Here is a 22693-nt window from a genome sequence, read left to right on the forward strand (position 1 = left end):
CTGCGTCCCAGGAACGGACAGAGCCCTTCAGCTCCCCTCCTGCACCCCAGCCTGTGTGCAGTGGTGCTCACCCAGTAACAGCTGTCCGAGGGCCAGGCCTAGTTCTCTTATAGAATGTTGGCCCTTTTGAAGGTGACTCGACAACACAGGCCCTGTACCCGCAGCTGCTTAAATAAGGAGTCCACAAGTTAGAACAAAGCAAAGGGAGAGACAGAAATAGGAAAGTGAATGAATGGCTCTGAGTCAGATTGCCTCCATTCTGAGCTTCTCTTTCCAGAAGGTGTGTTTGGGGGCTGCTTGCTGTGACCCTAACCTGCACGTTTGTGTGGAGCATGAGCACACAGGGAGAGGAGCTGCAGGACCGGGCCATCGTCAGAATCGCCGCTCACCTACCCGACCTCATCGTCTATGGAGACTTCTGTCCCGAGCGGCCCTCTGTGGATTACTTTGACGGAGTCTTGATGTTTGTTGATATTTCAGGCAAGCACGACAGGGTGTTCAGTGTGGGCAAGTGATAGGTTGGCATCAGAGTGTCCATTTATGGTAGAGCTCGATGGCAGGGCTGGGGTGCCTTTTCCCAGCTTTTTATGAAAACATCTTCACCTACTAAAAGCATGTCAGGTCACGGGCAGCCTTCAAGGTGCCCAAGTCCCTGGCCTGGAACTTCAGGCTCCAGTGTCCCTGCCCCGACTTCAGTGGCTCAACCACCAGGCTTCACACACACGCCAGGCAGAAGTGACCTCCGCACATGGTCTCTCCAGATGGGGTTTCCATCGTAACCGTAAGCTGGCCACCGCTTCCGAGGTGCTGGAATTTTGTGTGCTTTCCTTACCTTGGGATGGAAGCTCTAGACCCCGTTGAAGGAACTGCGGACATTCCTGTACAGGGGAGAAATTTGGAGGGAGGAGGTCCCTGGTGCTAATCACCAGATGGTGGAGGCTGCACAGCTGACACTGGCCAGCCACAAAGGCCTTGCCAGTAGCTAAAGCAGGGCCCGCGGCTCCCCAGTGTGCCCCCTCTTCTGCTCTGGCTGCTTCCTCCGAGCAGCCAGGGAAACCGCCTGCCCTTTGCCGCAGGTTTCACGGCCATGACTGAGAAGTTCAGCACAGCCATGTACATGGACCGAGGGGCTGAGCAGCTGGTGGAGATCCTCAACCACTACATAAGCGCAATAGTGGAGAGTGAGTGTCCCCCGGGCCTGGCTAAGGCCATTTCAGTTGGTTGTTTTTCCATATTTGTTGGTTATGAGCTGATGTAGTCCCATTGCTTAGCATTCAATTTCCCCCAGGAAATGTGCATGAAACCAGTCTTTTTGAAATACAATACAGTACAAGTGAAGGAATGCAAACCAACCTCACTAACACCGAGTATTCGAGGGAAAGGATGTTTTGCATTCGTTCAAGGACTGGCCGAGAGACTACTTTGAAAGGAACTGTAGTAGTGATACTCTTAGCTGTATTCAATAACACCAAAAAGCCAGCATCAGTATAACCCGAAAGTAGTCATTAAGAGAATGCCGTGTGAAGAGATGAATGGTTCATAAGTAACTCATCAGTAATTTGTCTTCCAATGATGGCTTCTGAAACGTGTAGAAATGGCTGAAAAACCTGGTCTCCTTTTCAACCTCTGCCCACCACCTTGTTGGCATTATTAATATGAACTATTCATGAAGAAAAGGATTGCCCTGGCCAGTGTTTCTGAGTGTTGGCCCACTCACGGAAGGGTCACGGGTTCTATTCCTGATCAAGGGCATGTACCTGGGTTTTACATTCGATCCCCAGCCCCAGTTGGAGCACTTGTTGGGGCGACCAATCGACGTGTCTCTGTCACATTCTCTCTCTCTCTCTCTCTCTCTCTCTCTCTCTCTCTCTCCTTCCCCCCTCCCTCTCTCTCTCTCCACCCCTCCCTTCCACTCTCTCTAAAAATCTTTGGAAAAAGTATTCTTGGGCGAGGATTAACAGGGAAAAAAGAAAAAAGAAAAGGATTTACTCTATGAAGGTGAACTCTGGGTCTCATCTTCTGTCAGGCTCTAAGTCCCCTAGGAATGCCTTAGTATCACCCACTAGGCAAAATGTGATGCTCCTGAAAAGCAAAAACTATATCTATTGTGTTTTTTTTTGCATCCCACTCAGCACAACAGTATTCAACAAGTTTGTGATGAAACATATATAGGAGGAAAAAATTTTCCTTTATGTCAAAAAGCCTAAACGAACAAAATGCAAGTTGGTAATAAACAAAGCCCGAGTTGACCATGGTGATGGTTTCCCAATTTCCTGATTCTCAGTTCTTACGGGTCCTGCCACGCACCACTTACCGGGGTCACTCAAGCCTCAGCTCATAATACTTACATTGAGCATAGGAGCCTTCATTATCACAGGAGTAGGGTAGGTGTCCCCGGACCTCATTGGAAATCCCACCTCTTCCTCTCCCGGTTTTTCCCATTCACAGAATCAGAGCATGTTCACAGTCTAGTTCAGTGTCCTCATTCTGTGGGTGAGGAAACACACCAGACAGGTTTAAGTAACTTGTCTGAGATGACATCTTTTTTTTTTTTTTTTAATCCTCACTTAAGGATATTTTTCCACTGAATTTTAGAGAGAGTGGAAGAGAGAGGGAAAGGCAGAGAGAAATATCGATGTGAGAGAAACACATTGATTGGTTGCCTCCTGCACGAGCCCTGACCAGGGCCTGTGGCCGGGGAGGAGCCTGAAACTTAGGTACAAGCCCTTGACTGGGATCGAACCCAGGACCCTTTGGTCCGCAGGCCGGCGCTCAGTCCACTGAGCCAAACCGGCTACGGCTGAGGTGACATCTTTAGCACAAGTCTGCTCTCTGAATTGCTGTTCTCTTGACCTAATTTCTACTCCATGGATGAAGAATGAATTCTTGTTATTAGCTTTAAACAATTCAAGTTTGATTTAACTTCTTTTCTTCTTTTTTTCCTCAGAGGTGTTGATTTTTGGAGGAGACATCTTAAAATTTGCAGGTATGGGAGGCGTCTCAGAGGCAGCGGCGGCCAGGAGACTGGGTTGAGGCGTGCTTGTGTCCAGATTTCATACGGAGCAGCCTGGTCTCCGGGGCAGGCCATGAGCCCCTGTGGTCTGTCTCCTCAAGGTGATGCCCTGCTTGCCCTGTGGAAGGTGGAGCGAAAGCAACTGAAAAACATGATCACAGTGGTAGTTAAGTGTAGCCTGGAGATCCACGAGCTGTTTGGGACCCAGGAGTTAGAAGGCCTGGACATCCGCGTCAAGATAGGTAAGCTTTTTGCCCTGGCTGGTTTGGCTCAGTGGATAGAGCGTCGGCCTGTGGACTGAAGGATCCCAGGTTCGATTCTGGTCAAGGGCATGTACCTTGATTGCGGGCTCCATCCCCAGTAGAAGGCGCACAGGAGGCAGCCAATCAGTGATCCTCTCTCATCATTGATGTTTCTATCTCTTTCTCTCTCTCCCTTCCACTCTGAAATCAATAAAGATATATTAACCAAAACAAAAGATACCTAAGTTTTTGAGGAAGGAGAGATAGCTGGGTCCTCTAAGGAGATAAATGTCACAGAAAGATGAGATCTGGTAGCTGGCTTTCTGGCTTTGGGAGAGGAGGTGTTTTGGAATGCCTGGGCCCAGAAGAGGCGGTCACACCATGATTCTGATTTTCCCAAGAACCCGTGCTGCTGGGGAATATCCCAGAACTTCCACAAACCTACAGTTTGCCTTCTCCCAGGACTGGCTGCAGGCCACATCACCATGCTGGTCTTTGGAGATGAGAAACGCAACTTCTTCCTGGTGATTGGCCAGACGGTGGATGACGTGCGCCAAGCACAGAACATGGCGCAGATGAACGATGTCATTCTGTCACCGAACTGCTGGCAGCTCTGCGACCGGAGCATGATTGAGATCGAGAGGATCCCAGACCAGAGAGCAGTGAAGGTTCGTGGGAGGCTGCCGCTCGCAGAAAGCTGTAGTCTGGGCCAGGGGCCACCTGGGAAGGCGGGCCCATGAGGCTCCTGGACGGGAGACTCAGGTGGGGTCAGTGTGGATCCACCTCCAGGCTTTGGTCTGAGACACCTCGGCTGAGTTCACGGGGAGGTGACCAGGCCCTGCGGTAACGAAGGGCGTGGCATCTGGCGCAGAGGCCTCTGGGGCTGGTGCCCTTGCTGCAGGAAGAGGAAACGTCTCCTGGCCAGCCCCCGGGAGCAGGGGGTTGTCGTTTTGGGGGCTGCCAATGGCCCTCACCTGCACTACCCAACACCCTCCTCGCCCAGGGCAGGGACCACGGAGGTGAGGGCTGGAGGTGAGCAGGGCAGGAGTTGTGTGTGGAGGGGGGGCTCTTGGGTGGCTGCCTGGTGCAAACACTGTGACGTGACACTGAAGGCTGATGTAAGCACGGCTGTCCTGGGCATATGGCCACTTAGAGAGGCTGTGCCTTCCGAGTGTGGAAAGGGGAGGAGAGCTGTGCTGACTGAGCCAGGAGAGGGGCTGCGTGGCAGAAAGGAAAACGGAGGGTCCACGTAGATGCTGGCAAAGGTGAGAGCCCCCACTGGGCCAGCGTGGCCCTCACACCCACCACTTGCTCTTCCAGCTGACCGCTCACACGGCCTCGTCCCCATTTAGCCACTCCTTATATCTTTCAAGATGGTTTTAATTTTTCATTAATTTTAGCCTCACAGAAAATTTAAAAAATAATAGAGCTTCCTTATATCCAGCTTCCCCAAATGGTAACTTCTACACTAATAAAAGAGAAAGAGGCAAATTGACCATACCTCTGCGATGCCCACCACCCAATCAGGAGTGAGTATGCAAATTAACCCGACAAAGATGGTGGGTTAATTTGCATACACAGGCGCTGAGCGGCCTGGGTCCCAGGAATATCCTGGGGACCCAGGCCGCTCCTAGCCTGTAGGCCCGCATGTAGGCCCTGAGTAGCTGGGGTCCCAGAACGCCCCAGCCACTCCGGGCTTACAGGCGCAGGCGCCGAGCAGCTGGGGTTGGGGTGGGAACATCTCCATGGCGACGCAGCAGATGTTCCTGCCCTGCAGCTGCTTGTGCATGTGCCGGCGCCAAGCAGTCTGGGTCCATGCCCCAAGCCCGGTGGACACAACGCGGGGCTGCCGGCCTTGGGGGTGTGCCCCCAGCGGCCAGGGATACACCCCTAGCCCAGTGTACACAATGCAGGGGATCCTCTACACATGAGCAGAAGAAAAACCTTTTCTTTTCTTTTTAAAAAAATATATTTTATTGATTTTTTACAGAGAAGAGGGGAGAGGACTAGACAGTCAGAAACATCGATGAGAGAGAAACATTGATCAGCTGCCTCCTGCACTCTCCCCACTGGGGATGTGCCCCCAACCAAGGTACATGCTCTTAACAAGAATCAAACCTGGGATCCTTCAGTCTGCAGGCTGATGCTCTATCCACTGAGCCAAACCAGTTTGAGAGTAAATACCTTTTCTGACTGCTCATTGGCTAAGTTCCCTGTATGCCGCCACTTGCAGTGTTCTTGGTAACTTGGGTAATAAGAATCCAAGAAGGTGATCTAGGGTTTTTCCACCTCACTCCTGGAGGAAAAAATGAAGGTCTGCTACTGGAGGGGCTAAGAAATGTCATATCCTGCCCTAGCTGGTTTGGCTCAGTGGATAATGCCTTGGCCTTCCGACCGAAGGGTCCGGGTTCGATTCTGATCAAGGGCATGTACCTAGGTTACAGGCTCCTCCCTGGCTGGGGCCCAGGTCAGGGCTCATGCAGGAGGCAACCAATCAAAGTGTCCCTCTCACATTGATGTTTCTCTCTGTCTTTCCCTCTCTCTTCCACACTCTCTAAAAACCAATGGAAACATATCCTCAGGTGAGGATAAGAAAGAAAGAAAGAAAGAAAGAAAGAAAGAAAGAAAGAAAGAAAGAAAGAAAGAAAAAGAAATGTCATATCCTATGAAAAAGACATCTTGAAAATGCCTAAAGAAAGTTGTCATTTTTTCATGGTGAAGGGACTAGAGTCCATGTTGATGAAAACACCTTGGCAGCTGCTGTAACTGGCAGTAGCTGCAGCAGTGGGGTGATAGGGCTGGCGCCTTCTCCTGATCAACCTAGTTGCCTCCCATGGGGAGCGGGCCTAAGCTGTCAGTAGGACATCCCCTGAGGGCTCCCAGTCTGTGAGAGGGGGCAGTCTGGGCGAAGGGACCCCGCACCCCCAGTGCATGAATTTCATGCACCGGGCCCCTAGTCTTTCATAACCAGAGTTCAAGAGTCAAAACCAGAAAATTAACACGGGACAATACTGTTCACTAATGAAAGGCCTATTGGGGTTCCCGGTTTCCCCACCAATCAATGTCCTCAGTGGAGTGTTCCAGGTTCTGCCCATGACCTCAAACTGCATCCCATCGCTCTCTTACTTAGCCCCCTGCAATCTGTAATAACAGTGCTTCATTGCTCCCTGGTCTTTTATGACCTTGACACCTAAGCGGACTGTGGATCCGTTATTTTGTTGAATGTCCCTCCATTTGGTTTTGCCTGACATTTTTTCATTATTGGACTAAGGCTGTCCATTTTGGGGCAAGAACAACACAGGAACGAGGCTGTACCATTCTCTGCGTGTCCTGCCATGGGGTCATGATCCCGACATGAATCTCATGACTGGTGATGTTCCTAATGCATTATGGGGCACCAGCCCCTTTACAGGTATAGGAAAGAAGTGGTGTATGGTTTAGCCAGGTTTTATATGAATTAAAATGTTATGAAAGACAAAGAAAAAAAAAAAAGAAGAAATAGAAAGTTCTAAGAGTGGAAAATTATGTGGGTTGACCCCCTGGAATGGCCTTCAGTGTGTATACTTAGGATTGTAATCTTAAGCGATTGGAGACATTTTATGTAATCACATGCCAATTAAAGAACGCCATTGTTTGTGCCTCTGTTCACCACGTCCTGGAAGTTCCAAAGCTTACTCCCTGCCCGTGCTGCTGAGAGATGACTTTCAAAGGGCCAGCCAACACTCAGAATAACCAAAACTTCTGTTTCTTTAATTTAGGTTAATTTCTTAAAACTACCCCCTACTTTTAACTTTGAAGAATTTTTCACAAAGTGTATGACTTTCATGGATTATTATCCTTCCGGAGACCACAAAAGTAAGTACCCTCCATGGACAAGCACCTCTGCCTCCACCATGGTCAGCAGGGTGCTACACCAATGCCCAGGGCCCCATCCCATGTGCCGTTGTCCTCAGTAAGCGCCCAGCCCTGAGCAGCACACAAAGGGGCCTCCTGCCTGTCCCCACGATGGCTCCTTTCACCCACCTTCCAAACATTGCGTCTCCCCCACAATGAAAGAAAAATGAAAACATCCATGAATCCCATTTCCCTAGTCTTCACCACCAAACTTCTCGCCAGACTAACCTTGCACCCACACCTCTCTTCTCTCCAGCCCCTCATTCATTTATTCGCCCAATAAATACTGTTTGCAAGCGCCTCAGGGGCATATGCTTATTCTTTGACCTTGAGCCTTTGACATCTAGCTTCTTGTCCCTTTCTCCTCCCGTCTACTGAGACTGTTTATGTCAAGGCCACTAATGACCATCAATCTGCCAGCCTGGGTGGCCTCCCCTCAGGCCTCATCCTAGGCTGGCCTTAGGTTACTCTCTTTTTCTGGGCACTATCTTCACCTCTTTCCTATGTTCAAGAATATTCTTCTCGAGTTTTGCTCTTACCCCTCCAAGCCCCCGGTTTCAGTGCCCTTTGCAAAGTCTCCTTCCAGCCCTTAAATATTAGTGATTCCAGGATGTATCCTTGACCCTCCAGTCTTCCCTGCTTATCTCTTACAGAACATTCATCCATGCTTGACTCCCTGCGACTCCCAGCAGGGCTGGGACTAGGGGGAGGAAAGCAGGAGCCTGGGGCACAAAATTTGAGGGTCTTGTGAGTTGCTTGCTAACTGCCAGAATCCAGCCCCGATTTGTGTCCTGAATTGTAGACACATACAACAACTGCCTATGGGCCATTCCCACTTCCAACATTAACATGTTAAAAATGATTAAAGAAGGTAATTTAACAACTTACTTTATTTAACATAAAGTGGACAGTTTATTTAACATAACATGGACAGTTTCCTTGCAAAGAACTGCAAAATGGGCCGGAAGTCAAGAAGCTTTAATAGCGTAGAAAATAAAGAACAGGAAGAGATAAATAAGAAAAGATTTGATTGGCTGGGGCCACATAGTAGACCTTGTTTGGGGTGAGAAGGCCCCGAGTTGGCTTGGCATTTGGAGATTGGCTGCTGGATAGACTTCCTACAGGGACAGAATGTCATCTAAGCTTCGGTTTGCTCACATGGCAACCAGGGTAGTGGGTGACTTGTTTAGGCTCACACACTGAGTTCCTGTCAAACCTGCGATGAGAATCTCCTCTCCTGGATTTTATCCCTGCTGTTCTTTCAACCCTATCACCTCCTTCATTCTGTCATCATTCCCTCTATCATCATCATCTTCTCACCTGCCCACTCCCATCACCTGTGGCAATAGTTTTAGCTCAAGTCTAGATATAAAAATCTCCCCAAGTTCCAAAGTGTGAAGATAATTAAAACAGGGCTTTGAGCGACATGCAATTGCATTTTGATAAACCCACAACCTCTAAGAACTTCTCCCCGGATTTCCCTTGGCCCTATTTAACCACTGCCCCTGACTGGCCTGGGATGACCACTGCCCAAGGGGCTGGGGCTGGGACGCTCCCCTCTGCTGCACCGCAGAGCCAGGCCTCTCTTTCTGAGCCTGCTCCTCTCCTGATCTCTTAGACATCCTGAGGCTTGCGTGCATGCTGGAGTCCGACCCTGAACTGGAGTGTTCCCTACAAAAGTATGTGATGGAAAGCATATCAAAACAGGTATTTTCATCATTTAATTTATTGGTTTGGGGGGGCGGGTATCGGGGACCTTGGATAGCTGGAAAGATCAAGAAATCCCATAGCTAGTAATCTGTTTCGTTAAAATAAGAGGTGGACTGACCTTCTCCATGTGTAGAGGACTGTGAAATTTATTATTTTCATCAGGATACTTTTCAGAATTAAAGGGCATCATTCATTATTATACGTGATAACACGTGTAAACTAGGACGTTGCTGCCTTCTACAACTGGGCAAACTGGACCTGCCCCAAGTTAAAGAACCTATGGCCGCCCTTTCCAAATGACACATGGCAGAGAGATAGCAAGTGGGTGAGCAGGTACACCATGTCTCCAAGTTACTTGCATTAGATTCCAAGCCTTGAAAGCTAATGGTACAGGTAATTAAAACTCTCAGAACTACCTCCAAGCTCCTTTTAGTAGAACATTTCTCCTTTTATTCACTTAGATCTAGGCTCTCTCAAATGTATGAATCCATAGGAATTCTAGCCACAGCTCAGCACTGGCCGTGTACCAGGCGCTCTGCTGTGGCATGATCTCCCCTCCAGTCCTTGTGGACATCTGCAGCTCCATTTTACATGCGAGGAAGGGGAGACCCAGAGGGTCCCAGGGTCTTTCCTGAGGCTGCAAAGGAAGAGCTGTGGCTTCAATTAAACCCTCTTCTATCTGAACCTACTTTGTGTGTGTGTGTGCGCATGCGCACAGGCTGTTCCATGATTTGATGTCTCTGGTTCTATTTTATTCATCAGTTTATTTTGTTCATTAGATTCCTTATTTGCATTTTGATTTTTAGATTCAATTATTGATAGATATGTATTTATTGCCATTATATTGTTCATATTTTTGTCTTTTTTTTCTCTTCCTCCTCCTCCTCCTCTTCCTCCTCCTCCACCTCCTCCTCCTCCTTCTTCTTCTTCCTCTTCTTCAAGAATACACTTCAACATTTCATGTACTAGTTTGGTGGTGATGAACTCCTTTAGCTTTTTCTTGTCTGTGAAGCTCTTTATCTGACCTTCAATTCTAAATGATAGTTTGCCAGGTAGAGTAATCTTGGCTGTAGGTTCTTGCTAGTCATCATTTTGAATATTTCTTGCTACTCCCTTATGGCCTGCAAAGCTTCAGTTGAGAAATCAGCTGACAGTCTTATGGATGCTCCCTTGTAGGTAACTAACTGCTTTTCTCTTGCTGCCTTTAAGATTCTCTGTTTTTTAACCTTTGGCATTTTAACCTTTTGCACTCGGATGTCGAGTGTGATGGTTATTGAATGCATCAATAATTTGAAATATAAAAAAATCCAAATAAATAAGTTTGTATGAAAAGAAACTCCAGTTTTTTATTCTACTGCCACGCTTTGTAAAATCTGGGGTATTTAAAAAATTAAATCCTGAGTAGAATAAAGGAATCGAGAAAAAAGCAAGTGAGTGCAAAGGGTTAATTATGATGTGTCTTGGTGTGGACCTCTTTGGGTTCCTCTTGTTTAGGACACTCTGAACTTCCTGGACTTGTAAGTCTATTTCTCTCACCAGGTAGGGGAAGTTTTCTGTCATTATTTCTTCAAATAGGTTTTCAATCTCTTGCTCTCTCTCTTCTTTCTAGCACCCCCATGATGTGAATGTTGATAACTTGAAGTTGTTCCAGAGGCTCCTTACACTAGCTTCATATTTTTAGATTCTTTTTTTTTTCTCTTCTGGTTGGGTGTTTTTTTGCTTCCTCATATTCCAGATCACTGATTTGATTCTTGGCATCCTCTACTCTACTGTTGATTCCCTGTAAATTATTCTTCATTTCTGTTAGTGTAGGCTTCATTCCTGACTGGTCCTTTCTCAAGTCTTTGATGTTCTCACTAATTTCCTTGAAATTTTCACTAAGATCATTGAAATTCTCACTAAGTCCCTTGAAGCTCTCATTAAGATCCTTGAGCATCCTTATAACCATTATTTTGGACTCTGTATCTAGTAGTTTGCTTGCTTCCATTTCACTGAGTTCTTTTTTGGAGTTCTTCTGTTCTTTCATTTGTAACATGTTTGTCTCTGTATTTGGCTGCTTCCCTATGTTTGTTTCTTGTATTATGTAGAACTGCTATGTCTCCTGGAATTGGTAAAGTGACCTTGTGTAGTATGTGTCCTGAAGGGCCCAATGGCTCAGCCTCCCCAGTCACCTGAGCTGGGCACTCTAGGTATGTGGGCTGTGTGCACTGTCTTGTTGTAATTGAGCTCTGAGTGCTGTTGGTGTCACTAGGAGGAATTGACCCCCAGGCCAATTGGCTGTGAGGAGCAGCTGCAACTACAGCGGAAGAGCTGCTGTGCAAGAGACACCCCTATGGAGCAGGTCTTGCTTCATTGGGGCTTTGATACTCACTGAGCTTGCCACTTTAGTGTGTCTCTCGTGGATGTGTAGAGTTGTAATTGGACATGGTCTGAAGCTGTCTACCAAGTACATTGGCTCTGTGGCCCCCCCTGTAGGTGCAAAGTCAGGCACTGTCTGTGCCCTGCCTAGGGCCACCTGTCAGGAGCTAAAGTGTGATCTGTAGATGGCTGCTAGTTGTATTGGGCTTGGAAGTGCCCAGGAGAGGCCAAGCTGTGAAGCAAGGCAGGCTGCTGCTAGTGCCGGGTCTGGGGACTCCTATTGAGTGGTATGGGGCCATAGTATGCTATTCTTATCCTTAAACTGTAAGAGAGCCAAAAAGAGTGGTAGTTCTCTCTCTTATGGCAATGGCTAATATTGGTATGAGAGAGCAGGAGTAGGGGCAAGGAAGTGGTTCCTTTCCAAAAATTAGCAAATGTGTGAGTTCCCATTGCAAGAGATTTTGCTAGTGAATTCATTTCCATCTGCTCGAATTTGGTCTGGCTCTGCCATGCTGTGCCTCACATATTCTGATCACTTCACAGCTTCCCCAGAGAATTTCAACAGGCTAGTTCCCACCCAGTGAGAACTGCTTGTGTTGATGTTGGGAGGAAAGATCCACAGCCAAGACAGGTGCAAAGTGAAGTGTCTCTACTTGGCAGATTGATGACAAACAGCTTCGGGGTTATTTGTCTGAGCTCCGCCCGGTGACCATTGTGTTTGTGAACCTGGTGTTTAAGGACCAAGACAAAGCCGAGATCATAGGCCCGTCCATCCAGGATGCCTCTGTGCACATCAATTCTGTCCTGAGGGACTTCCGAGGCCAAATCAATAAAGTTTTCATGTTTGACAAGGTAAGTGTGAACTAAGGGGTGGGAAGCTGCCAACAATCTAATGTTACCATCTGTGCCCAGGCACATGGGTGAGAGGAAGGGAATAGACACTTTTAACCTGAAAGCATTAGTCTTCATTTATATAGACGATAGCAGCTTCTATGGTGAATGTGGCATTGCTGCAGTCCAGGTATTGTTCTCAACATTTGCCTCTATGATCTCATTTCACCCTCATGACTGCTCTGAGAGGTAGGTGCTCTTATTATTATTTCCATATTACAGATGAGGATGTTGAGGCAGAGATGAGGCTTCTGAGATAAGAAAAGTTTAGGTTTGGCTCATGGTCATCCAGCTAGTAAGTGGCGGGCTGGGATTCCAGCCCAGGTCATCTCCACATTCACCCGTCTGGATCATGAGACAGGAGCACAGGACCCAAGAGCAGCCTTTAGTGTTTGCAGACGTGGCTCCCACAATCCCCGGACTTCTCTGGGCCTTGGTTTGCTCATGAACAGTGAGAAGGACATTATTGGAATGGGAGAGTATCTGCCTCAAGGGATTGTTGCAAGTTTTGAAAAATGTGTGGGGCACTTGTAGCACCACTCGCTTCAGGGAGCTGCGGGTCTCGTGGCCAGAGGGAGACCACTGCTCACCTTGCAGAGGCCGAGGCCGACCCACAGTGTCCCCAGGCAAGGCCGACCCCACAGTGTCCCCAGGCAAGGCCGACCCACAGTGTCCCCAGGCAAGGCCGACCCACAGTGTCCCCAGGCAAGGCCGACCCACAGTGTCCCCAAACGGAGCCCTCTAGTCCCTACATGACCTGGAATCAGGCCCAGTGCCAATCAGGACGGATCTGTTTACATATATACCATTAAGCTTACACTGTCTATATGCATATACTATAAAGTAGTGATGGCGAACCTATGACACATGTGTCAGCACTGACACGCGTAGCCATTTCTGATGACACACGGCCGCATGCCGAGGATGAAACATTTGAGACTAGAGTCTTGGAGTTAGTTTTTTCCTCAAAGTGACACACTACCCGAGTTATGCTCAGTTTTTTGGCGAAGTTTGACACCAAGCTCAAAAGGTTGCCCATCACTGCTATTAAGTGTCTATGCTATATGAAAGTGTGAAATATATAGGGTACTATATGTACTCTATTAAGTATATGTATGCCATAAAGTAGTTCATAAAGTGTGTGTATTAATTACATATAACATTACAATGAAATGTTTTAAATACAGTAATCATTTTAGTAGCCAAAGCAACCTCGCAGGTCAATGTCATATCCATTTTCATGCTGACTGAGGTTCATGGGGTGTAATCGACTTGTCCAGGTTTCTGCACAGACTTTCTGACTCGCGCTGGTGCCTTCCCGCTGCTCTCTGCTGTTTCTTAGACTTGCAGCATATGACCCGCCCCCCGGGAGGCTAGACAGGAGTGTGACCCAAAGAGCTCAGCCAGGCCCATTATTCTGAGCCAAAGCAACCCTTCCTGGGCCCGCGTCATACTGTAGATGCTGCACCAGAAGTTACACGAAGTTTGCTAAGAATGAAACAGGGGCGAGAGGAATTACGAAGAGATCAGAAAGGGAACGTTGCTGCCCGCTCCCCCGGGCCTCGGCTGGTCCAGTGAACAGGTCCTGCCCACCCGCTGTGCTTGCTGACTCTCCCCCACAGGGCTGCTCCTTCCTCTGTGTCTTTGGTTTCCCCGGCGAAAAGGCACCTGATGAGGTCACTCATGCCTTAGAAAGTGCTGTGGATATATTCGACTTCTGCACGCAGGTCCCCAAAATCCAGTGAGTATTGACCTCGGTCCCATCCTCTGGTCTCTGACCCCTGACCCTTCTGTGGGATATGGGGGGTGGGGGGCAGGATAAGGGTCAGGGAAGCAGGTGAGGGCTGTTTTTAACTGGATGCCCATCCACCTGCATTCCTTCACCTAATGCACCAGCGGAGTGGGCAAGCCCAGCCCTGCCACAGTGGGACGGGGATGGGAAAGGCAAGGTGGAGAACAGACACCCGGGAAAGCCAACCTGTGCCAGGTTTGCAGGAGAACCTGACGGGTGTCTCTCTGTACTTCTGGCTTGCTTCTTGGTAGAGGTCAAACTCCCAACACCAAGCTGGAGGCCTGAGTTGGTTTTTAGTCACTGGGAGAGCAAATGAGTCCTTGGGGTGGAAATGTGTGGAAGGACCTGGCCTCTGTAAAGCTGTGAAGGTGAGGTGTACCACCCCCAGCCTGGCTGCTCCCGCACGGCGCCCTCAGGCTTCCCCAGCCTGAGCGTCCAGTGCCGACTGTAGCCCTCTCTGGTCAACTCCAACGCGTCACCCTCTGCCCTAAATTTTTCCACCCTCTGGGCCCCTAGTCATCTATAGACACTGGTGGATGTATTGGCAAAATCAGGTTGGATGCTACACACTGTATCTGAGTTATAATGACTTGTCCTTTCCAGCAATAACAGGGAGAGTTATGTTGTTTACAACTAGTCCATTCGGGGAGATGAGAACTTATTTTCCAGAAAAGTAGCTCAGACGAATACTTAAAAGTAACAGAAAAGTGAACCAAGTAACCACTACTGAGAACCTGGCTCTGGGTCCCAAACTCTTCCTACCTCCAGACCACGTACAATTGCCCTGAACTAAGTCCAAAGGGGAAAGAGTAATTGATTAACAATCCTTTCCCACCCTCCCCACCCCATTCCTCACCACGTCCCCCCTTCCCACGTTCTCTCTGCTCACCGTCTTTATCTCTTTCCCCACAACCTTCTCCTTGTCGGGCGCCAGTACCGTTTCCATCGGCGTGGCCAGCGGGACTGTCTTCTGTGGCATCGTGGGACACTCTGTGAGGCACGAGTACACAGGTGTGCTGAGCCAGCTTAGCTCCGCTTTCCTTCAGCAAACACTGTGCCTAGCCACCCGGCTTTGCGGGAGGAAGGACAGAAAGAATCGAGACCTGGGCCCTGTCCCCAGCAAGTTTGCTGACTCCCAGATGGGGCCACGCCTTGTGGCTTTGCCCACCGGCAGCTGGATGTGTGCATTCTGGGGCTGTGCATAGGCATCGGTAGTTGAGAGAGAGCAGGGGGAGGCAGTGAGCTCATGGAGGCAGGGGCCTTTCTAAATAAGTTCCCGTTGACATTCAACAGTTACTCTTCCTACTGCCTGGAATAGGTGAGGACTGCTTCTTAAAAATTATGACTATTGGCATTACCGGTGAATAATACTCATCTCAAAAGAGAGTAGTAAGTAGGTTTTATCTCAAGTTTTCACTGCTCTTGCTATTATTTCCCTCTTCAATCCTAGTAGGGTTTCAGTTGTTCAGAAACAATACCTCTAAAATACTGAAATAGTTATGTCTGAAATGATGCAATTTCTGAGATTTTCTTCAAAATATTACAGGGTGGAGAGTGGGTGGGAGTGAGGCTGGGGCAGGGTTGGCCATGAGTTACTGGCTGTTGGGACTGGGTGATGGGTACATGGAGATTCATGAGGCTGTGTCTTATTGTATGGTCAAATTTCTCCATAATAAACAGTTTTTTAAAAAGGAATAACTTGATCAGAAGTATTTAAGTTTATGTTACAGTACAACCTTGAGTACTTAATTAGTTGTACTATTATTAATCGAGGGCTTACTAAGCAGCCAGGCTCTATCCAAAGCGATGTGTATGTGTTAACTCATTAATCTTCATAAACTACCCTCTGAGATAGGCACTGTTATCCTCATTTTACAGATTAGGAAACTGAGGCATGACAGAGTTAAAGTCATTTGGTAACAAACTAGTTGGAGGTAGAGCTGCGGTTCGGAGTCTGTGCACTACAGTACTTTACCCCTTAAAGCAACCCTTAAATCAATCTTAAACACCCGCCCCCCTTATAACCTCATTACACACTCTTAAGGGATCACCAAATGAAGGTAGTTCATTTTGAAAATGAAATGAAGTGAAAAAGTTCATGCCCAGAAACATGCAGACCTGAATTTGTGCCCCTTTGGAGGTCAGTGTCGCAGGCCCAAGCTTGTGCTTGTCCATCCTGTAGCCAAAGACCAGCTGTACCTCACCCGAGAGCCTGCAGGCCTAGGTGAGCCCACATACAGAGCCCTCTCCACACTCCAGGCCTCTCTGCCTCTGAGCAGATTGTCCCCGTGGCCTCCCAGCTGAGGCAGAAACTTTGCTGGTGACTAACTGAGTTCACTGCCTGCGTATTTTTAATAGCCATTGGCTGACTGTGGGTAGTTGAAGGTGAGTTTGATGTCATTCATGAGAGGCAAAGGGAGTAAAGGGTTAAAGTGCCACTTGGGGACAGGATTCCTCAGATTACATTCAGTTCCATGGCCGTTTCTCCCCCTTTTCCTTTCTCTTTCCTGTTGCAGTCATTGGCCAAAAAGTCAACATAGCTGCCAGAATGATGATGTACTACCCAGGAATCGTGACTTGCGACTCCGTCACCTACAATAGCAGCAACCTACCAGCCTACTTTTTCAAAGAGCTTCCGAAGAAAGTCATGAAAGGTGTTGCGGATTCTGGACCAATCTATCAGTGTCTGGGCCTTAACGAGAAAGTGTGAGTGCGGGGCACTGACTTTGCAGTATTTTGCAGTAAAGAAGGGGGAGAATTATGATAGCAAAACAGTCACCCATTTCAGATTCAAATCCACTTTATGAAACTGAAATCTATTCCTTCCCTGGACGAAGGCCCAGATTTCAAAATCCTTCATCTTTCTCCATCCTATGGATATGGTGGAAGACCCCATTCTGAGAATCAGAGGGTCATTCCTCAAAGGTTGTGCAAACAGAACAGGGAACCCCACATTTGCATATGTCTGTGGACCAAGGTGGACCAACCATTAAGTATTTATTTATCATACCAACTTGGTGCCAGCATTGGTAGGACTAATAGAGTATGAGATATTGCTTCTCCTCTCAGCCTCTAGTGAAATATATTCCCCTCAAGCCCAGCCTAGATGCAAGGGTGGCACTTTGGGGCTTAAAATCCTTCAATGGCTTCCAGTCATTTTCATGATATGTTTCAATTCCTTGCAATGACATACAAGGTGACCATCTGCCTTTCCAATCTCACCTCCTCCCGTGTCCCCTCCTCTCGGGGTCTAAGTAGTTGTCCTCCCCATCACCCACCCCATCCCTCATCCACTGGGAAAACCACAGTCAATCTTAGAAATCCAGCTCAGGGTCCATTCCTCTGTGGGGCTGGCCCTGGAACCACCCAGTCGCAGCCCAGCTAGTCCAGCGCTCCCCTCCTCGTGCAACTAACTCTACAGCCCGTGCTTCTCTGAGATCCCTCCTCACGCTCCTCACGGCTGCCCACCTGCTGCCTTGAAAGCTCTCTGGGGGTCGTGATTACTGCTTGTTCATTCTGACAGCCCCAGTGCTTGGTGCACAGAAGGCACTCAGCACTGATGAGTGAGTGAATGACTCGCATGGAAAGCGCAAACGTATTATTCTGTGTATTAGCCAGCTGGAATCTAAGTTTTAAAGGGCCAGGTAACAGAATTGGGGCTGCAGTAGATTCAAGGAGTCTTTATTATTCACCTTTGTGTTCCCAGGGCTCAGCGCTGTACTTGGCATGTTTAGACCATCAATAAAATGCTGCTTGAATAAGTGAATGAATACTAATAATTTTTTGTGAGCCCTTATTAAATATTAGGCACTTTATCTCAAAATATACAATGTATTCTTTTTGTTGTTGTTAATCCTCACCTGAGGATATTTTTTCCATTGATTTTTAGAGAGAGTGGGAGAGCAGGGCGGGGGGCGGGGAGAGAGAGAGAGAGAGAAGAGAGAAGAGAGAAGAGAGAAGAGAGAAGAGAGAAGAGAGAAGAGAGAGAAGCCCCTGACCAGGAATCAAACCCGAGACCTGTGGTGCATGGGCCGACGCTCTAACCACTGAGAAACACTGGCCAGGATTTTAATGTTTCTTTCTTTTTTTTTTAATCCTCACTTGAGGCTCTTTTCCCATTGATTTTAGATAGAGTTGAAGGGAGGGAGGGAGGGAGGGAGCGAGAGAGAGAGAGAGAGAAATAGAGACATCAATGTGAGAGAGACACATTGATTGGTTGCCTCCCACACGTGTCCTGACTAGGGCCAGGGATCGAACCTGCAACCCAGGTCCATGCCCTTGACCGGGAATCAAACTCACGACTCTTCAGTGCCTGGGCCAGCTACCTAACCATGCAGCCACACTGGCCAGACTACAGTGTATTCTTAATATCAACCATATCAGATAGAAACTATTATTATCTCCATTTTACACATTTTAAAACTAAGGCTCAAAGATGTTAAATGACTTGTTCATGGTCGCAAATCTAGTAAGCAATGGAGACCAGGTTCAGCATGCCACAACGATGCTGCTTCATTAGCAACCACCAAAGCTCGTGGGTACAGCAAACGTTTACTTACCTCACAGATAAGTGGCTTCAACTGACCTTGGCTGGACTCGGCTCATTAGCCTCGGCTTCTCGCATGCCTGGGGTTCAGCAGGTTGTGGGCAGACCCAGGATGACCGCAGGTAGGATAACTGGGCAGTTTGATTGGCATAAATGGGACAATTCGGCTCTAGGTTTCTCGTCCTCTCTCACGCAAGAGAGAGAGCCCAAGGCACAAGCATTTTTCAAGCCTCAGTGTCGTGTTTGCTGGCATCTCGTTGGCTGAGACATTCACACGGCCAAGCCCAGAATGGGAGGGCACTGCCATTACCTAGCAAAGGGCACAGATAATGCAGAGGTCAACCTGCCACAGAAACCCAGACTGCCTGACCCCAGAGCCTGCCACTTCGTGGTTTCCCTCTACCATCTCTGCAAATAAGAGTGTGGAGCTCGGCCAGTGTTACTCAGTGGTTGGGTGTTGGCCCATGAACCAGGAGGTTACGGTTTGATTCCTGGTCAGGGCACATGCCTGGGTTGTGGGGTTGCAGGGACTCAATCCCAAATAGGAGGCCTGCAGGAGGCAGCTGATCAATGATTCTCTCTCATCATCGATGTTTCTATCCCTCTTCCTTCCTCTCTCTGAAATCAATATATTTTTTAAAATCCTATTTTAAAGAAAGAGTGCAGAAATACACATAGAAATACGAACAGGGCCTCCCACGGAGATGGCCGTTGCTATGCCAGGCGGAACCGGGTAGAATGACAAACAGACCAGGAATGAGCTATTTGACCAAAAGGCTCCTTCAAGAGAGACTATGCAGTGATCAGGCCTGAGCGCCCTGCCTAGTTACCACCGGACAAGGGACCGTGGGCAAGATACACTCTGCACCTCCACTTCCTCACTTGTAAAATGGACAGAATCATAGTATCTCCTTAATAAGGTTTTGTCAGGAGCAAAGGAAATGATATACGTAAAGTACTCAAAACTGCCAGGCATGTAGCATGTGCTCAACAAAGGTGAGCGGGGATTGTGTGAGCATTGGTGGACTCCTCCCAGGATGGGGGACAGTGCGCCACATCCAAGTTGATTGGTCCCACATTGGGTGTCTGGTTCCCTAGAAACGGGTCAGTTCTGCCAATGCAGACTCCGCAAGCATTAATTGAACAAGGTACCGGGCGCTGAGGAGAAGGCGGCTGTAAGTCGCTTGGACTCTATCGCCAGGTAAGAACACCTCTTTCTCCTCCTCTTGGCATCTGCAGCCCACGAGCCAGGGGCAGTCGGTTAGACTGGAAAGGAGGCTCCCGGGGACCAAGCCAGCCTGCTCTCAGCCCGCCCTGCTGTGACTCTAACATCTCTGTTCTTCTCCTCAGCATGTTTGGAATGGCCTACCTCATCTGCAACAGGAATGAGGCTTACCCTCTGCTGGGTACGTACTGGGCCTTGATTTCTCAACTCCCCTAGTGAACTAGAACAAAACATGCAGAACAGTGTGCCATGCTGAATCTGCAGCGTCATGAATTATCACCAATGAACCCATGATCACTATCCAAGCCATCAAAGAAAAGAGCAGTGTTCGGGGCACCCCACGTGCTTGGTCTCTCCCTCCCCCCAATGACCCTGACACCCTCCTCCCCAAAGACTCTGACACCCTCCTCCCCAAAGACCCTGACACCCTCCTCCCCAAAGACCCTGACACCCTCCTCCCCAAAAACTCTGACACCCTCCTCCCCAAAGACCCTGACACCCTCCTCCCCAAAGACTCTGACACCCTCCTCCCCAAAGACCCTGACACCCTCCTCCCCCAGACTGACACCCTCCTCCCCAAAGACTCTGACACCCTCCTCCCCAAAGACCCTGACACCCTCCTCCCCAAAGACCCTGACACCCTCCTCCCTCAAAGACCCTAACACCCTCCTCCCCAAAGACCCTGACACCCTCCTCCCCCAGACTGATACCCTCCTTCCCCCAAAGACTCTGACACACTCCTCCCCAAAGACTCTGACACCCTCTCCCCAAAAGACCATGACACCCCTCTCCCCAAAAGACTCTGACACCCTCCTCCCCAAAGACCCTGACACCCTCCTCCCCCAGACTGACACCCTCCTTCCCCCAAAGACTCTGACACCCTCCTCCACAAAGCCTCTGACACCCTCCTCCCCAAAGACCCTGACACCCTCCTCCCCCAGACTGACACCCTCCTTCCCCCAAAGACTCTGACACCCTCCTCCACAAAGCCTCTGACACCCTCCTCCCCAAAGACCCTGACACCCTCCTCCCCAAAGCCTCTGACACCCTCCTCCCCAAAGACTCTGACACCCTCCTCCCCAAAGACCCTGACACCCTCCTCCCCCAGACTGACACCCTCCTCCCCAAAGACTCTGACACCCTCCTCCCCAAAGACCCTGACACCCTCCTCCCCCAGACTGACACCCTCCTCCCCAAAGACTCTGACACCCTCCTCCCCCAAAGACCCTGACACACTCCTCCCCAAAGACCCTGACACCCTCCTCCCTCAAAGACCCTAACACCCTCCTCCCCAAAGACCCTGACACCCTCCTCCCCCAGACTGACACCCTCCTCCCCAAAGACCCTGACACCCTCCTCCCTCAAAGACCCTAACACCCTCCTCCCCAAAGACCCTGACACCCTCCTTCCCCAGACTGACACCCTCCTTCCCCCAAAGACTCTGACACCCTCCTCCCCAAAGACCCTGACACCCTCCTCCCTCAAAGACCCTAACACCCTCCTCCCCAAAGACCCTGACACCCTCCTCCCCCAGACTGACACCCTCCTTCCCCCAAAGACTCTGACACCCTCTCCCCAAAAGACCATGACACCCCTCTCCCCAAAAGACTCTGACACCCTCCTCCCCAAAGACCCTGACACCCTCCTCCCCCAGACTGACACCCTCCTTCCCCCAAAGACTCTGACACCCTCCTCCACAAAGCCTCTGACACCCTCCTCCCCAAAGACCCTGACACCCTCCTCCCTCAAAGACCCTAACACCCTCCTCCCCAAAGACCCTGACACCCTCCTCCCCCAGACTGATACCCTCCTTCCCCCAAAGACTCTGACACACTCCTCCCCAAAGACTCTGACACCCTTTCCCCAAAAGACCATGACACCCCTCTCCCCAAAAGACTCTGACACCCTCCTCCCCAAAGACCCTGACACCCTCCTCCCCCAGACTGACACCCTCCTTCCCCCAAAGACTCTGACACCCTCCTCCACAAAGCCTCTGACACCCTCCTCCCCAAAGACCCTGACACCCTCCTCCCCCAGACTGACACCCTCCTTCCCCCAAAGACTCTGACACCCTCCTCCCCAAAGACCCTGACACCCTCCTCCCCAAAGACCCTGACACCCTCCTCCCTCAAAGACCCTAACACCCTCCTCCCCAAAGACCCTGACACCCTCCTCCCCCAGACTGATACCCTCCTTCCCCCAAAGACTCTGACACACTCCTCCCCAAAGACTCTGACACCCTCTCCCCAAAAGACCATGACACCCCTCTCCCCAAAAGACTCTGACACCCTCCTCCCCAAAGACCCTGACACCCTCCTCCCCCAGACTGACACCCTCCTTCCCCCAAAGACTCTGACACCCTCCTCCACAAAGCCTCTGACACCCTCCTCCCCAAAGACCCTGACACCCTCCTCCCCCAGACTGACACCCTCCTTCCCCCAAAGACTCTGACACCCTCCTCCACAAAGCCTCTGACACCCTCCTCCCCAAAGACCCTGACACCCTCCTCCCCAAAGCCTCTGACACCCTCCTCCCCAAAGACTCTGACACCCTCCTCCCCAAAGACCCTGACACCCTCGTCCCCCAGACTGACACCCTCCTCCCCAAAGACTCTGACACCCTCCTCCCCAAAGACCCTGACACCCTCCTCCCCCAGACTGACACCCTCCTCCCCAAAGACTCTGACACCCTCCTCCCCCAAAGACCCTGACACCCTCCTCCCCAAAGACCCTGACACCCTCCTCCCTCAAAGACCCTAACACCCTCCTCCCCAAAGACCCTGACACCCTCCTCCCCCAGACTGACACCCTCCTCCCCAAAGACCCTGACACCCTCCTCCCTCAAAGACCCTAACACCCTCCTCCCCAAAGACCCTGACACCCTCCTCCCCCAGACTGACACCCTCCTTCCCCCAAAGACTCTGACACCCTCCTCCCCAAAGACCCTGACACCCTCCTCCCTCAAAGACCCTAACACCCTCCTCCCCAAAGACCCTGACACCCTCCTCCCCCAGACTGACACC

General features: G+C 49.7%; 1 protein-coding gene across 1 annotated transcript in view; it reads left to right on the forward strand.

Moving 5' to 3' along the window:
• Positions 1-332: 332 nt before the first annotated feature.
• ADCY10 (adenylate cyclase 10) overlaps positions 333-22693 on the forward strand; it is a gene marked incomplete at its 5' end in the record, with an annotated part of 60537 nt that continues 38176 nt past the window's right edge. The window contains 12 exons of the mRNA XM_079762004.1: positions 333-480; positions 1077-1181; positions 2948-2986; positions 3115-3255; positions 3718-3923; positions 7014-7110; positions 8768-8856; positions 11878-12069; positions 13731-13849; positions 14835-14911; positions 16417-16606; positions 19797-19852. Coding sequence (XP_079618130.1) covers positions 333-480; positions 1077-1181; positions 2948-2986; positions 3115-3255; positions 3718-3923; positions 7014-7110; positions 8768-8856; positions 11878-12069; positions 13731-13849; positions 14835-14911; positions 16417-16606; positions 19797-19852 — 1459 coding nt within the window. The remainder of the gene's footprint in view (positions 481-1076; positions 1182-2947; positions 2987-3114; positions 3256-3717; positions 3924-7013; positions 7111-8767; positions 8857-11877; positions 12070-13730; positions 13850-14834; positions 14912-16416; positions 16607-19796; positions 19853-22693) is intronic.

Source organism: Cnephaeus nilssonii, assembly GCF_951640355.1.
Source record: "Cnephaeus nilssonii genome assembly, chromosome: 21".
In the NCBI taxonomy this organism is placed as follows: Eukaryota; Metazoa; Chordata; class Mammalia; order Chiroptera; family Vespertilionidae; genus Cnephaeus; species Cnephaeus nilssonii.